At 41.1% G+C, this 16,977-nt stretch overlaps 1 protein-coding gene across 1 annotated transcript in view; it reads right to left on the bottom strand.

Annotated features, from left to right (window-relative positions):
• Positions 1 to 404: 404 nt before the first annotated feature.
• The window catches only part of DHRSX (dehydrogenase/reductase (SDR family) X-linked), a gene marked incomplete at both ends in the record, with an annotated part of 85,143 nt that continues 68,570 nt past the window's right edge, over positions 405 to 16,977 (bottom strand). Inside the window, 2 exon segments of the mRNA XM_010191860.1 lie at positions 405 to 612; positions 16,870 to 16,977. The exon segment at positions 16,870 to 16,977 is cut by the window's right edge and continues 29 nt beyond it. Coding sequence (XP_010190162.1) covers positions 405 to 612; positions 16,870 to 16,977 — 316 coding nt within the window.

Raw genomic sequence — 16,977 nt, 5'->3', positions numbered from 1 at the left:
TACATGGAGACCATGCCAGAACATGTCTGCTTCTCATGGAGAGGAGGTACAAGGCATTTCCTAGGAACACTTTGCATATTGCAGTTCTGCGTTCGGATGTGGTTCTGCCCCCATGCACGCACAGGGGCACACAGATAGATCAGGGCAGAGATAATCAGTGCATGGGCACAGGTAGAGTGAAAGGCATTTCCTCCCCTTACTGTGAGAGCTCAGTCCCTCTGTTTAAAATAAGTGTTTGTTCTGGAGAAGGCCCATCTTTATCAGTTTTATACATCTCATCAGCACAGAGAAATGCAATAAACACCACACATTATGATAAATCCTGAAACAACCTCAGCTCCATGCTGACTACAGCTCTCACAATGTAGAGGCATAGCAACAAAAATATTTTAAAAAATGCATACCTTGAAAAATAGCCAGGCTGTCATCCATATGGCCACTTTTACAACCCAAAAGACATACTTGTAGAGCCCAGTATTCACTACTCCAGGGTCTACTACATTAGCAGTCACATGGCTTCCATTTGCAGTCAGAAGATGCTGTAGTCGATAGGTAAATAACACAAGGGCAAGTTTGCTTTGGGCATAGGCTCCATGGGGTGAATACGAACATCTGTATACAAGAGAGAGAGAGGGAGATGCACATTAAAATAATCAGAGGGAAAACAGGATTGCACAAACAGCGTATGTACTGCATTTTGCAATATCCAGCAAACAAACAGCTATATATCGAGTCGTCAGAAGAAACTGATTATCACTGGCAGGCGTGTTGTCTGCTGGAGTTCTAGTGATTATTCCGTTAGACATCAAGTCTGATTTATGGTGGGGAAAATAATTAAAATAAACTACACAGTACCTTGCCAGAATCTCTATGTCAAACTATATTTAACTAGAAATCCTGAGGTACCAGTCTCCAAAATATCATCACTTACACTCCCTTTCCTCACTGCCCTTTTCCCACACACACACGCTCTATTGTCAATTAGTAAATCTGTGCCTGCTCATGCTACCGGTTATTACTATTGGTATTGCAGCAGGACCTATTTGTTTCTGATGAAGGCTCCTGTACTGGGCACAGTGCAGATGAGTCAGGCAACCATTGTACCTGCCCCAGTGACACACCAGATTACACGTAGCTAAAGAGATGGATAAAAAGATGGGGCAAGGAGAACAACTGCAAGTGGAAGTACAGTTATGCCATACCCAGCTGGCCGGGTCTGTGCCAAACAGGAGACGCGACAAAGGCACACAAATACTGGGAGTTATGGCAAAACATTACCTGTTCAGACTCCCGTGTACCTCTCTCACCTGGATGCTGAAACTGCCTTTCTTTGAAGTCACACTGCTGATTAGTTGGGTTTCACTTCATGAAGGCAGCAGTACATTTTTTATTAAATAAGCAGGCTAGTTCCAAGGAAATCAGCAGGTATGTCGCTTAAACTGCTCCTCCCAACTGAAGCCTTGGCATCACTTTCACAAATTCATATGCCATGACAATTCACTCTTGTAATTACTCCAGCCTCTCATCCAACCTTTTTTTGGTTGTTTTTTTTTTTTTGTGCTTAGCAGAACCAGAGGTAATTCCTGGCATTGCAGGCAGCTTATAGACAAAGCAGGAGGGAGCCTAAAGCAATGGGCTCCTGGGGGGCAGCAGAACAGCTCTGGCCCCCAACCCCTTTGCCTCTGCCAGAGCCTGTGGTACCAGCGCTGCTTGCTGCTGCAGATGATGTGGAGCCAGGGGTTAGGGTCTGTGACGCTGCAGCTACTGCTGATGGAGAGAGATAGAGGGGCACCCACCCAGGAGCAAATCTCTCTTTCCCAGCTCTTTTCTTGTCCCTAGTTGTTGCCCTGCCTCTGTGACAGTCACAGCTATGGCTCCATCCTCTACACCTTCACCTTTAGTACAGCAAACAGCTGGGAATGCTTCTTCTCTGCTAAAAAGCCTGACATCCCTTTTCTGTGGTTGCTACTATGTGCAAGGTTTTTATTTTGAATGAATAGCAAATATGTCTCAGAGTTCTTTTTGTTATCTCATTCTCACTGAATACCTTATTTATAATATCCTGTACACTTCATCACAGAAAGCCCTGGATGCCAACAAACAAGCTGACTCTCCGCAGAGGTACAAGGCTACTGAACCAATTTAACTGTTCATGTTATCTGAATGGACTCAGAAACTTGGAGACACAATGGTAAATCATACAGCTCAGCTACAGGAAGTAAAAGACAACAGCATTGACTCTCCAATGCACCTCTTATTTTTTTTCCTGTTTTTTTTTTTCCCTGTTCTATTCTTGTTCAAGCAAACCACAAACAGGCTACAAAAGCATTAAATAAATTGAGAGATAATATAAAAGGACAGCTGATAATAAACAGTCTTTGCACCAACCAACGGCCTGAGCTGTAATGTGCTGGATAACATAGCTCCATCATCATAAAGATATCACCTGTGCCTCAAGGTAAAATGGGCTATTTTAAGCATAAAGAACAATCACTGCATGAATATAAAAGCGACTTGGCATTAGTCGGGAAATTGCAGTTACATTTTAAATTCAGTAACGTCCGTGCTCTGATCTGAGACACTCAAAATGTCACCTTATGCTTCATGCATATTTCAACTCTTTTAACTTGAAGGACCAGATCCTCAGCTGCTACAAGCTTCCCTTGCACAGCCGTGCGGGGCAGAGCTCATGCCACCCATGGGAAGAAGCACTCATCCAGAGCCGCCTCCAGCAGCCAGCTGGCAGCCAACCCTGGCACTCCTCCATTGGTGCCACCATTCCCCCACAGTGGAGAACACAAGCTGGGGCACGGGACAAGCTTCCTGAGTTGCAGAGCCATCTTCTCTGGCAAGAGGCTTGCAGGGAAGCAGGGCTGGGGACTACTCCGACTTGTTCTGCCTGAGTCTGTCTGGCCTTCAGTAACCTTCAGATGCCAGGCAGGAGGACGGTGAACACTCCCCATGACTTCCCATTCCCACATTTTGTGCGAGTGCTGTTTTGACTTACCTTGTGGCAATGAAGCATGAACTACAAGGGCCAGATCCTCAGAAGCCTTGTACTTTGCATAGATATCGATGTCAGAGAAACACGAGTGCTGAGAGGATATAAAAAGCTATCCAATCAGCAAGGAAGCATTTTCTATTGCAGTGCAGAGATGCACATCATTTGCAAGGCAGTGGGGAATCAGACTTCAATAACATACTATAGAGACGAAGGATATAAAATTGGATACACAGAGCAGACACTTTTGGCAGAACCTCTGCAATGATTACCTTTCTTCCCATTTTCTCTGTGTGTGCTTTTTACTTTCCAGGAATCTGACATCAATGCACTACTTAAGACAGAGGAATAACCTGTGACAGAGCTGACAAGGATTTTCGTTGAACTGTGTTGCTTGTGAGACCCCATCTTACTGGAATCATGTTGTTTAAATGCCACGTTGGAAAAAATGAACACTGGTTACTTGATTGCATTACATCTAGTCTTGACTTTATGCATCAGAAAATAGGAGCACATGGGCTCCTGTACCTGTACCACAATTGCACATACACACAGAATCACCGAATGGTTTGGGTTGAAAAGGACCTTTAGAGATCATCTAGTCCCCTCTGCCATGAGCATTACACACCTCCCACTAGACCAGGTTGCCCAAAGCCCTGTCCAACCTGGCCTTGAACACTTCCAGTGATGGGGCATCCGCAACTTCTCGGGGCAACCTGTTCCAGTGCTTCAGCACCCTCATCATAAAGATTTCTTCTTTATGCCCAATGTGTCTACACATTTTCAGTTTAAAACCATAAGAAGTATTCTTACATATGGGATTATCTAGCCTCTTTTGGCACTCTATGGTCTATATGTACATTTTCTACACTGAATGAAACTATAATTGTATACTAAATAAAATAATAGCATTGACATTATGCATTTCCACATTGCTTTCATTTTCTGAAGGCAATGAAAGCTTTCTGAAATGAAAGTACCTCCAAGAGGCCAACCAGCCCAAAGCAGGACACAGTCTACCAGCAAACTGTGCTGGTACACCAGTGCACACAAGTTGCCTGTGATGCTTGGACCCCTGAGGACACAGGGTATCAACGCTCCACAGAAAGGCAGGTGGACTCTCAAGCAGAGAAACTCTACCTCCTAACTAGGTAGTCAGTCAAGCAAAAGACTAGTAGCTTCCATCTCCTGGTGGTATATACACCTGCTGGCCAGTTAGCTAGCCTAGACATTGAGTGTGGACTTGGTGGGAAGGAGCCCAGTGGGAAGAAGCGATGTGCCTGGTGTTGATAGCCTGGAGACATTCGTACTCACCCACTCATTTGAGTGGGGCTCTCTATGGACCACTCTTCCTACCATGGAAAACAGTCTCCCTGGGGGATGTCTGCCTAGAGCATTTTGTCAAGTTGGTGCAGATAAAATAGGGCAATGCACAACTCACTAAATGGAAACTACAGGAGAAATTAAGACAGACAGCATTTAATTAGCTGCTTTGAAATCTGGCCAAGAGAGAAGCAATACACAAGACCTTCTTCTTTTTAAAATAGTATTGATTCTATGGTGATGAATAAAGGATCATGATAAGCAGGCTTTGCATTTTATATTCAATTAATTTTTAGCAGAAATGCTTATTTTTGGCTTAACATAGACTGACAAGTTTGAATTGTCATTACAAAAATTAGGGAGAAGATAAAAGGATTTTTTTGTATTTTTGTCAAAACAGAATAAGTAAGTATTCAGTTCTGGAGTGAGTGAGCGCCTTGTGGTTTGCTGATTTTTTTTTAATTCATTTATTTCATTATTCATTAATTTTTATTTTTTTTTTCCACTAGATGCTGATTTTAGCACTCATCTCCATGGTGCTGTCTCCCGCAGCAGTCTCCCTAGCACTCTAGGACAATGCATCTGTAAAAAGTAATGAGAAACCAAATTTCAAACTGGAGCCTGCAGTGGCTAATTAGGTGTTTAAACACGGACTCAGCTACTATCCAAGTTTGAAAACTGGATCCATGTTTAGCACCTCCCTTCGCATCCAGTCTCACTCTGCTTTCTTTTCTGCCTGACTTTAGTCGGCCTGCATTCAGCAGAGGTCTCCCATGTATGCCCAGCAAGAGGGTGTTCAGTGAAGAGCATTAAGTCAGCTCAGGCTACCCACTGAGTAACAGCGGAAACAAAGTTGCTGCTCAGCACGGACCACTTCCTCCACACCTCCTGTGGACAGGCTCTCACGCTGCTCTTGGCTTTTTCTCTTTCAAGAACAGTTGCTTGAGCATTATGCAGACGTGTGGAGGAAGTGGATACAGACTGACCCAAAGAAGGGTGCACCTTGTCCCTTCCCCATCACATCTGGCTCTAACAAAAGGACCTGTGACCATCCCGACAGACACACAGCTACATTTAACCTGGCCAGTCCTAGCAGTGAAGCTTTCCTGACATGGACCTCTTTCACACCGCAATTGTCTTGTGCATCTCATTCTCCCCTCACCCATCACCATGCTCCCCAATTTCCAGCGAGTTAATTTGCCTGGAGGGCAGAGCACATCAAGACCAAACTGCAGAACAACCCGATTGCCATGTGCTCCATTGAAAAACGAGTGATGCAAAACGTGGGTGACATGCTGGGGTTTTTAATGAAAGGACACACAAAATTTCAATATATGCCTTAGGATGAATCAGTGAATTAAGCAAAACACTGACTTGCTGTATTAAAATGACTAAAGTTTCCTAATGATTTATGTATTAATTTTGCAATACATCACCCCCATTGCTTAGTCAGGAATATAAAAGACTATTATTAAACACTCATGAAGCTTTCACAGTCTTAATTTTTTTTTCTCCAGGGAATGCAACACAAGATTTTCCAAGATTTTGGTAGATTTTGCAGTTTATTTTGAAGCAGCTACAGAAACATATTGCAGAACATAGGTATTTTCAGGTTTCTTTCTCTCTTTCTATGATAAACTAAACCCTGAGTCCTAAATATTGCCTATTAGATTTAAGCAGACATCCTGTCAGTACTCCATATACTTATCCAATAGACACATTTGCTGAATCTCATCAGTTGTGATTTTCCCTCAAGACAGAAAAAAAAAAAGGAAGCTACAAGGATGGAGAAAACAGGGTTGGAGAAATTAGAATACGTTTATTACCACTGAAAATTGTCGATTGAAAGAAACAAGCTCATGCATTAGCAACACAAAACTAAAATCTAAAGTGCAAATGTATCTACTTAGATTTTGTTAGTTTTGTGCAGTAGCTGTCCTGTTACCAACTACTACTATAGGCTACTGTATAGTCACCCATTTGATACATATGCCTGGGAACTTTGGGTGTTCACTTGAATAGCTATACTTCTTCAGGTACATTTCTGTCATATACCTGATAAGTAGCCTTAATATCTATATCTATATCTATATCTATATCTATATCTATATCTATATCTATATCTATATCTATATCTATATCTATATCTATATCTATATCTATATCTATATCTATATCTATATCTATATCTATATCTATATCTATATCTATATCTATATCTATATCTATATCTATATCTATATCTATATCTATATCTATATCTATATCTATATCTATATCTATATCTATATCTATATCTATATCTATATCTATATCTATATCTATATCTATATCTATATCTATATCTATATCTATATCTACACACACACGTATAACAGTCAAGGTGGCCTTAGCATAGCCACATGTATTTGAACTTGAATACACAGGTAGCTGTGATTTGAGTAAATAAGGACTCAAGCATTAGGGACTCCTGAAGTACCCTCCTGACCTTGTGATGGACACGATGGAAAGGAAGGCTACAAGACTGATTAATATAATTAGTGGTTCTACACAAGCTGAAAAGCAAACCCTTCACATCCTAGCTGGTTGCACCATGGTTATCTAAGCAGCCAGAGACAGGTGGGACCTTCAGAGGACCCCACCTTGCCCTTTAGTTCCAACCTAAAGACAAAGACCAAAGTACATCTCATGTTCCCCCTCTCACTGCAGTGGTGTTCACTCACAGCTCTGGCCAAAACTGGGCTTTCTCTGAAATATTTCAACAGCAGTAAAATAGCATTGTTATTCTTATAATTAGAGGATAAGCATAAGGGTAAAGACTCAGAGATGGGAGATGCTCTTTCTCTAAAATGTTGGTGATGGTCTCACTAGGAGTAGCAGACTTCTCTACAAGTCAGTGAGTCCAGCTTTGTGCTTAATCCACAGTTCAGTAGGAGCCACAAGCTGGAAGTTGACTTGTGGGGTTCTTTTGAAGCCATGCTTCCCAACATTTAGCATTTAACTGCATAAATTCACAGCAATTAGTGACTAGCCCCTTGTTAGAGCTTATAGGAAATGCAGAGTGAATGAAGATTAACTTCCTGTCTTTGGAGGACTACATTTAGTGAGGGAACCTGGAAGGTCTTTATGATAAAAATATTTATGAAAGACTAAGAAGGGGCTTGTCATCCTGGGCATTGTTATCATTCAGATGGAATCAATAAATCATTTTTCATTTGGTTGATCCCTTCTTCTAATGGCAGGAAGTGAGATGTCAAAACCCCTCCTGCTCTACTGATTGCCTTTTTGTGTGCAGATCCATTGCTGTGTGCTTGGCACAGTTTGCATACGTATGAAACATGGACTCAAAGGTTGCTCTTCTCAAAGTCTCATCAGAATCAGTATCTCTAAAAAGTCTATTTTTTTCTTTACATAAAGTTCATGTTAATTTCAAAAATTTTTGATGGCTTAAAATATGGATTGCAAGTTCAAGTTGTAATTACTCTAACTGGATTCTCTCAGAAAAACGTATCTCTTAATAAACAATGATATAAATTGCCTCTTCTGAAGCATCATTTTTCTACAGTTGGTTCATATGATGCAGTATTAAGTACTTGATAATATTTGAAGTGGTATTTGAACATAATGGTATCCTTTCATTCAATTAAAAATCTCCATCAAACAAATGAATGAGTAAACAAATAGAAGCAAGCAAGTTTTTTTTTACAGATGCAGTCAAGAAACAGACCAAGTCTCCAAGATCTACATTCTGTGTCCTTATGACCTTTCTGAGTGATGGGGAAACATCACAGCCACATATATTTTAGTATTATCTCCTGGATAATCTGTATCTCAAGTTACTGAAGACTGTAAAACATCTTTTAATATTATCTCTTGTATTAGATCAAGAACTCAGAGGCACTTTCCATCCACTTGTGAAAAGCTTCCTAGCTCTCCTGCAGTAGAGCTTTTAAGTTGAAGCGAGCAATGTATCCTATGGTTTCTTCAACCAGGATGCACATAGGGACATAAAATGGCCCAGTCATAATGTGAACAATCCCAAATCCTATTTCCATTTATTTAAAATAATTTTTAAACTGGTGTAGGCTTCTCCAGACCAGCTGCAGATTCTGCACTTTTCATTCTGGGACTGAGAGGGAACTGTAGGGTCTGTTTGTGCATAATAAAGTGCCACCATTTCAAATCCAGGGCAGTTCACCTAATGTGGTCAGCAGATTTTGAGTAGACTACATAGAATGTGTTGGCGCACATGTGAAGATAAAGTAAGGTTTCATTTTTGCAATGGGCTGAACCTACTGTAGTTCCTTGGAGTTGTGTTTTGCAAGCACAAATATTCAACATACTGAAGGGCTGGTCTGTCTTACCAGGAGAAATGTGGCTTGAATGCACACACACACTGCAAAATCCTTTTTCTTCTAAGATGTCTATAAATACTGTGCAGAAAGTCCTACACCATCATTCTCTGTCCACAGAAGCAATACAAGACCATCAAATCTGGCACAACAAAATAACTTTGAAAACCAGTTTTTGTTTTCTGAAACAATGTAGCAACTTCTGCTTTTTCAAAGTTTACTTATGTAGTGAGGATATGAATATCACAGCTTCAAACTGAAAGGTAAAACTGACTAACTCTCAGTACATGAGTTAAGACAAGGAACAAGATCATAAAGTCAACTATTTGTTAAAAACATGAGAAGTCTCCTCCTCAGTTGGAAGACCATTAAGTTAAAGAAGAAATATAGCTATAATGCCAACAGATACAGGAAAGATTAAAATGTGAAGTTTTCTGCACCCATGAAATAACTGATAGTTATTTCTGTCAGAAAAGATGCTAGATTTAAATAAATGTGTGAAAGGGAGGGAGGAGAAGGTCTTACTTGAGGAACATATGTGAAGAGCGAGGTCTCACTTAAGGAGCATAAAAGGCTCAAACTGGTCCATAGCCAGCATTGCAAAGAGGTTATTTCAAAGTACCATAAGGGACAGTGACAGAAATCATTTTCTCTACCGTTGAGCCTTAGAGTTGTTTTGTTTTATAAATTTCCCAATACTATGTCACCTTGGAACACTGTAAACAGAGATCTGTAATGAAAACCCAAGCATTTACTAAGAAGGGGCATGGCAAGCCTCAAGGCCAGAGTGCATGAGATCTCTTCTACTTGCAAACACACCAACAGCAAGTGAAGTCAGGCAAGTTTGACTTTCCAGGAAATGGCGAGAAGTTTCATGTCCAAAACATGAAAAGGCAACATGCAATCACAGAGCTGCCCTGCCCCAGCCCTCACTGAAAAAGGAATTTAAAGAAACTGCTGCTTTTTCCAATTCAGATACTGAATACCCCCTACTTTGAGATGAGAACCAAAATATTTGATGCAAAACTAAAAATATTTTAATGTTAACATTTGTGCAGTGCCATATTATAGCCAGCATCACTGTTAAAAGCTCTTGAGCTTCTTAGAAAACTGCTATGAGCCACAGTGCCCCTCGGTCTCTGTCCTTCTTGGCAGGCTGAGATGGTGCTGTGTACAGGCAGTTTCCACTTCCCGTGACAAGAAATGTGGGGCAACCACAGCACCCGACACATAAAGAGAAGAAATGGAGCAATGAAGCTACAACTATGTAAGACCTTCTGGCAGTATTAAAACTCATGGGGGCTAAGATATTTTACTTTTACAGTGATTTATTTCATCTAGAAATTATATTATTTGTAAAAATCCAATTTTTAATAGAGAACTGGATTTAATAAAAAGACCAATTTTTCTTCACAGGTTTAAGTACTCAAATGCTTGGTCTGTTTTTGAAGAGACAAAGTTCTCTGCTGAAAGAAGAGGTTTAGGATGGGAAGCAGAGAAAAGGCTGAGTTATTTGTAATTATAGAGGCAGAAATCTGCCCTTCCCTGCCTCCACTACAGCTTGTAATCCTTAATGCACGTGGCAAGATCAGGGAAGTATGGTTGTGAAGAACCAGGAACAATGGCAGGGCTGAACCCAGAGGGGATCTGTGGGAAGCGAGCTGATGATTTTGAACGTTTCCCTTAACACATTATTCCAGGGATTTACAGGCATGCCTGCCAGCTTTCCCCAGCTACACTAGGCAGCTTGAAGGACTACTCCACTGAAAAGGTACTGTGAGGATGGCGGTAGTTGGAACGATTGAGAGCAATGCTAAAATCATTTGAATAATCACCCAGGACCTGAACTTCAAAGCTTTTAAGGTTCATTCAGCCTTAATGAGTCTTTTTGCTCAGAGGGAGATGTTAAACCAACCTTTCTCTCTCAAAGGTGACAAGCTATCTACACTCCCTACTCTCCAGACGTCCCTTTTGCCTCCTGTGTCACACGAGTGCAGTACATTAGCTTTCAGATTACCATTGAACCATCTGGCCACTTTGGAAAACAGAGTGCATGCAATACCCACTGTCCCATGAGCCACAGAGTTGACTGCTCCTACCCAACCCGCTGAGCAGCAGGAACACCCACGTATCACATACCTCCCAAGATGGTGCGATTTTGAACTAGCTCATAAACACTGTGTCCTATTAAATCATTAACCATTGTTAATAATCCTTTGTCAAGACCATTAATCCCTTTTAGACAAGAAGGAATTTAACATTGTGACACACAAAGTAGCTACATTTAATTTCTCTGAATACATTAAAGTCTGGCGTTACACTGTGTTACTGTTCTTCAGAAACCAATGAACCCTAGAAGTATTTTTGATTAGACAGAAGTACAATACGTCAATAAATGTAAAATTAAAACTTTCCAAAGTTGGCATCCTGCGTTAAATATTTCTTCATTATTGGTCGTTGGAACGGATTGGAATCACCTTTGGCCTGCAACACAATAAAACACTTGCTGCATATGAACTAAAACTCTGACTTTTGGATTGATGAATTGGTCTGCAGATATAATAGCCTATTTATTTTTTAATTAATTTATAGAAATTAAGGTCTGTGCCTTCACCAGTACACTCATTGTCCAGGCCAGCAAGTCAATTTTTGCAATTAATGCTAATTGCTGCTAAAGTAAAGGATCCTTTTGAAAAGCAGCAAATTATTTTGCATTTATACAGAAAGCATTTTGCACAGAAGGACTGAAATACACTTACGTAGGTGCATTAAGCATTTGAATACTTATCATCTAAGTATAGACAGGAAAACTTGGAAACCTGCTGCAGGAAGGACACATTTAACTGAATACAGCAGTGTGTCATAGTTGGTATTTGGTCCTGTCAAGGGAGCATGATTTATCTTGCAAGTAGAACCAGAATATGCAATAAAAGTCCTTGTAGGGGAGCTGCTTAAACAATACAACTCAAACAAAAACATATATTCCTTGAGTAAAATAAAATCTATAAAAACAAGCATATAACTTATTGTCTAGAAGAATCTTTTATGATTATGACTTCTGAAGTATTCACAGCATTTTATTAAGCAGCAGTTCATTAACACAGCTGTGCCATACCACTGTGGAAGACTTCTGCACTGACTAAAATGGAATAACAAATAGAAAGGTAATATTTAAAATCTGTCCCATTTCCTCTTATGATTTTTCTTTTATTATTTAAATAAATTTAAATACAACAATAGTACTATGCTACTATTATACTACGTCAGCTTCATATTTGATTTTGACTGAATTGAAGATATTGTACATCCTGTAAGTTCTTCCAGTCAGAGAGAATTAAGAAACTACAAGTGACAAATTAGTCATGAAAAGGTACTGAAGAAACCAACTGGGAATTTATTTTTTCAAAAAAAAAGCTTTTCATTGAAAATAATGTTGACTTATAAACCAATTCTTAGGGGAAAAAATCTATTTTATACAAGTGTCCAACTGAAAAAAACGAGTATTTTGAAAGTGATGGAGACATCTTACTTCAATAGGATGACTTAGAAATAAGGATTTTCAGTTTGATCAGTATTTTACTTCAAAATATGAATGACAGTGTACTCATAAGGATAATTACAAATAAATTAGAAATGAGATATTCTGAAATCACTGAAATCAATGGTTTAGGTCTGAAAAATGGATTCATATTTTCCAAAAGTTATTTGACATTTTAACTTTTCATTGCTATTCACGGACAATATTTTCAAAACCTCAGCAATGCTGATGGGACAAAATCCTCGGCTTTCTGCACAAACTTAGTACAACTTCATTTACCAACAAACGTCACACACACTCAAAGAAGTGAAGATGAAGGACAGCATCTCTCCAAGTCTCCAGGGACTTTGCAGACAGATTTTCCCATCAGTTTGTGACACCCCCTGTTACAGCCCTTATGAACTGGCTAACAGAGATTAACAGGAGCTGCCTTGTCTGCCCAGCATCCTCCCAGGTCCTGGACAGAGCTCTTTCCCCTATTTTACACCAGGTAGGATGCTCATGTCATCACAGGGATTTTTGCAATTCTTTTAGTTCAATCTCTGTTCCCTCTGATCTGATTCATGCACTGCAGCTACAGGGGGAAAGAAAAAGTATATCTGGGGACTGTACCAGCTTACAAAAAACATTAGGTCTTTCTGCAATTGGAGAGCAGAGGAAAGAGAGCAGAAAAAGTGTGAATATACAGGAGATGTGAACCAGAAAAGGAGCTGCATTACTGCGACAGGGGAGTTCATGGATCTGTGATTCACAGCATTACAGGGCTCATTTTGCATGCAAAAAGAGAGGATGATGAATAGTTACTCATGGAGAAAAAGCTAGACAGAACACACAAAGTGCTAACCCCTGGGAAAGGGTGCACATTCAGGTGTGACCCACAGCCTGGGAAAGGACATAAGGTATTGTTTGCTTTATTTTCCTAAAATTCCTTCTTACTATGGTAGGTAGAGTGCCTGAAGAAGTGGCCTCCAACCCGGCCTTGTAAAAGCATCGTGAACTCCAGTGCACTGTTCAAGCCTATCTCAACCCGAGAGGATGGCACAATATTCTTCAAGCTTTTACTAAAACCAGCCAGCTGTATTCTTTCATGATCACATTTTTTTCTTTTCTCACTTCAGAAAGTTATTTAATGCGGGCGAAAGAGACAAAAAGGACATCCCAGCTATGCTGTTAGAGTGCACAGTGCACTACCATCAGCATGCAATTGCTGAAATCACCACTGCTGAAATGCTTACAGATAGCGTTTATGTTAAACTTTCACCTCCTTGAAAAAGTAGGTATGAAGTACGGATGAAGGAAAATGATTTGCCTTAGGGATCCCCTTGTCGACTCATGTGATTGCTGTTGAGAATGGTCTGGATCTAAAAGACCACAAAGGTGTTTGATGTTCTTCATATATCCTTTAGCAAAAGAACTGGGAGAACAGTCATTGCTCTTGTGTGTTTGCATTTTCAATAACACACATGAAACAAGCTATGCCCTGCCAGTTTGGAACAAGCTCTGTCCTGCCTTGATGTACCCATGCTATGTCTCTTCTACTGGTGCATGTGGGAAGAGCATGGGCAGGAAGGAGGAAAAATTACATTTGTGAGAAACAGGACTGGGACTAGGGGGATAAGACAAGAGAAATGGAGAGGAGGAAACTAACTGGTTAGCAGAACCAACACCCAAAAAATCAGAGAAAGAAAAAAGGATAAGATAGGGAGGGTAAAAGCAATGGAAAGAAAAAAGCTCAAAAGGCACAGGTGAAGATGAAATTATGATCATAGAAATCAAGCAGGCAGGCATGAAGAGAGAGACAAAGGAAGAAAATAATTTAACAGGCAAGGAAAATCAAGAAAAAAATTAAATTAACCCTTCCACCAAAAAGGAGCTGAAAAGAGAAACACGGGGTAAATAAGATTGGTCAAGACATTCTTCTGCCTTTCCTTCTCTGCCACATTTTATAGATGTATCCCTCCTTCACCACCATCACTCACCTCCAATTTGAACACTAGCCCAATTGAAATCTAGGACTAATGGGACAAGAGCATGGTAAATATTTCAGTCTGCTGCCACCAGTATTTTTCTCAACATAGAGTACAGCCCCCTTTCTCCACTGTCAGTAAATGACTCCAAATCGTTCTGCTGCGTTCCTGCAAGGTTAGGACTACCAGGCAGTCTGGGAATACACACCCAAGTCATGAAATCCATGAAAGCCAACTAGTGCAACTCAAAACAAGGAAAAAGCCAATATAACACTTTGAGAAAAATTTCTCATTCACACAAGTGGTAAAAGTGAGGGACGGCATCATTGGGAAACTGTGGCAATTCATGCAATGCCATCATATCACAGTGCACGTCACTGCATCCATTAAAGCTCTTAAACACTGCTCTGAATCACAAGGCATCTCCAAGGCCCCGTGGTGTGGGCAATGCCTGTGTATGGTGCCCTGCAACAGTCCTCCAGGGTTGCTAAACCGCCTGCTCACGCTGTAGGCACACAGTCGAGCACACAAGTGATCTCTCTGTTTTTAGCAGTGCTGTTCATGAGATTCACACGAGTGGGGGCCTATCAGCACTTAGACTGAAAAAAAAATCAAACAGGAATGTCTTCTTCCACCTAAACCAAGAAAAGGTTTGGAGCTGAGTCCACAGCCCCTTCTGGGTTCCACCAGTGCACCTGTAAGCTCAGAAAGCAGGCATTGCCTGAGCGACTAAGAGCATCCATGTCAGAAAGAGCAAGGAAAATCAGCCTGAGTCCCTTGTCCTTTACAGCTCTTCTGATGCCAATCAAGTTGGAAAGTAAACGACAGGGTTTGGTGAAAAAGCTGCAGGTAAATCTCACTGGTACATTATTATTTTTTACATCAGATTGGACATGTTCATGCTCAACCATAACTCTCCTAACTGAAATTTTCTGCTTCCTTTAAAATATGAGTTAATAATGATGACTCACGGGTAAGGATGATCCTAAATTAAAGAGGCACAGTACAAGGCTTTGCTATAATCATGGAAACTACTGTTATCTAGAGACACAGAACAGCCACATTTAATTTTGCATTCTGCACTTTAGCCCAAAGAAATACTAATTACACTTCCCTTAGTCCCCTTGCTTGGTGCCATCCAGCACATGCCCATCAGAAACAATGAATACGTACATCAACTGAAGAGTACGAATAATTTCCTGGGGTTGTTTTACAAGCAAGAGATTAAACTGCGACTACCCTGCAGAGTTGAAACAATGTGCTTGTAATAAAGCTGATGCTGTAGTATGTAATCAGAAGTCAAACAGAAAGTTCGACATGCTTAATGCAGCATTCATATGTAAAATGTCTGCAGTCGAAACAGCCCAGACCTCTAATTCCAATCTCTGTTCCAAAATACAACCTCGGGCAGGTGCCCATGAATGCATGCTGAAGTCCCTGTCAAAGGTCAGAGACAGAATTTCTCCATAGAAATGATGCAAAACTCAGACTGGCTCCACGCAGGCAGAAACACACTGGACCCATCAGAAGACAAGGCTCTGTTTGAGCCTGTTAGTAAAGCATGTAGTTGCCACACGTGATTGCATGGGGAAATTTTGAAATGCATTGCAGTTATCCTGCCCATTTCTCAATTAAATAACCAACTCTAGATAGTTCCTGCATGACATCAGAAATATTTACTGCATCATTTTATGTCTTCCTAATGTTAGAAATATCCCATAGACATTCACTCACAGTTTTTCTAAATGAAAGTAGTCAGACAGAACACAACCACGCATTTTAACACATCTCACTGGGTTAAAAACCCAGGATAGCCACACACTTGGACCTCAGTAAGCACTGGGGGAAGCACAGGGATGACACAGACAAGAGCTGGTGCTCCGGAGTTCGCAGCAAATCACCAGGCTGGTGTGTGAGAGGGCAAACAGCACAGGGACAGGAGGGATGACAAAGCTTGGGGACGGGAGGCAGGCAGGGAAGCTGGAGAAGTGCTGTGAGGGAGGTAGAGGTGGGGGATCAGAGCATCAGAAGCAGTGCAGGACAAGGCAGAGGCCAGAAGAGGAGGGAAGGGATGATGGTGTGCCGGAAGCTGCAGGCCAGAGGGCAGAGCTGCCAGGGAGGTAGGAGCAGTGTGTGGGCTGGGTGAAGCTGCAAGGTGGGGGCCACCTCCCACAGAGCAGGTGGGCCCAGCTGCCCCCCCAGAGCCAAGTCAGCAGGCTGGGCTTAGCAGGCAGGGAGCTCGCAGCCACAGGCATCTGTCTGCACCCATCTGAGGGCAGGATCAGGGTCTCTCTGTATGCATCCACTTGAGGACAAAGTCTGTTAGCATTTGCTCAAACCATTTTAAAACATCCCAGTTCTTGAGAGTCTCCCTTCTGAGGCAGTGAGGAATCCAGGCTCTGCACCACAACTCCACCGCAGTGTAAGCATCAGAAAGGAAGCAAGGCTTTCAAGGTTCTGAATAAAAGGCTCAGTTTACAAGGTTATAAATTATTTGTATCTTTGGCTGAAGGCTGCAAGCCTTGCTCAAGTCTGAAAGATGTTAAGCAACTGCTTGAGAATCACCATTAATTTTTTTTAAAAAAGGCAACAAAAAGCCCCCACATTCAGTATTCAGTAACAATTCTCTTGGAGTTTAATCTGCACACTCTTACTACAGATCAGTGAATACCAAAAATGGATTGGTACCTGCTTTGTAAGTCATTCAGGTGCAATTTGCCTACATAATGGGTGGCTGATGAGACAGTGATGATCCTAGCGTTGTGACTGTGCGTTCCTGATTGCTTCAGCACATCC

Source organism: Mesitornis unicolor, unplaced genomic scaffold (genome assembly GCF_000695765.1).
Source record: "Mesitornis unicolor isolate BGI_N332 unplaced genomic scaffold, ASM69576v1 scaffold13289, whole genome shotgun sequence".
NCBI classification, from domain to species: Eukaryota; Metazoa; Chordata; class Aves; order Mesitornithiformes; family Mesitornithidae; genus Mesitornis; species Mesitornis unicolor.
The sequence above is the reverse complement of the archived record's forward strand: the minus strand, read 5'-3'. Positions and strand labels throughout refer to the sequence as shown.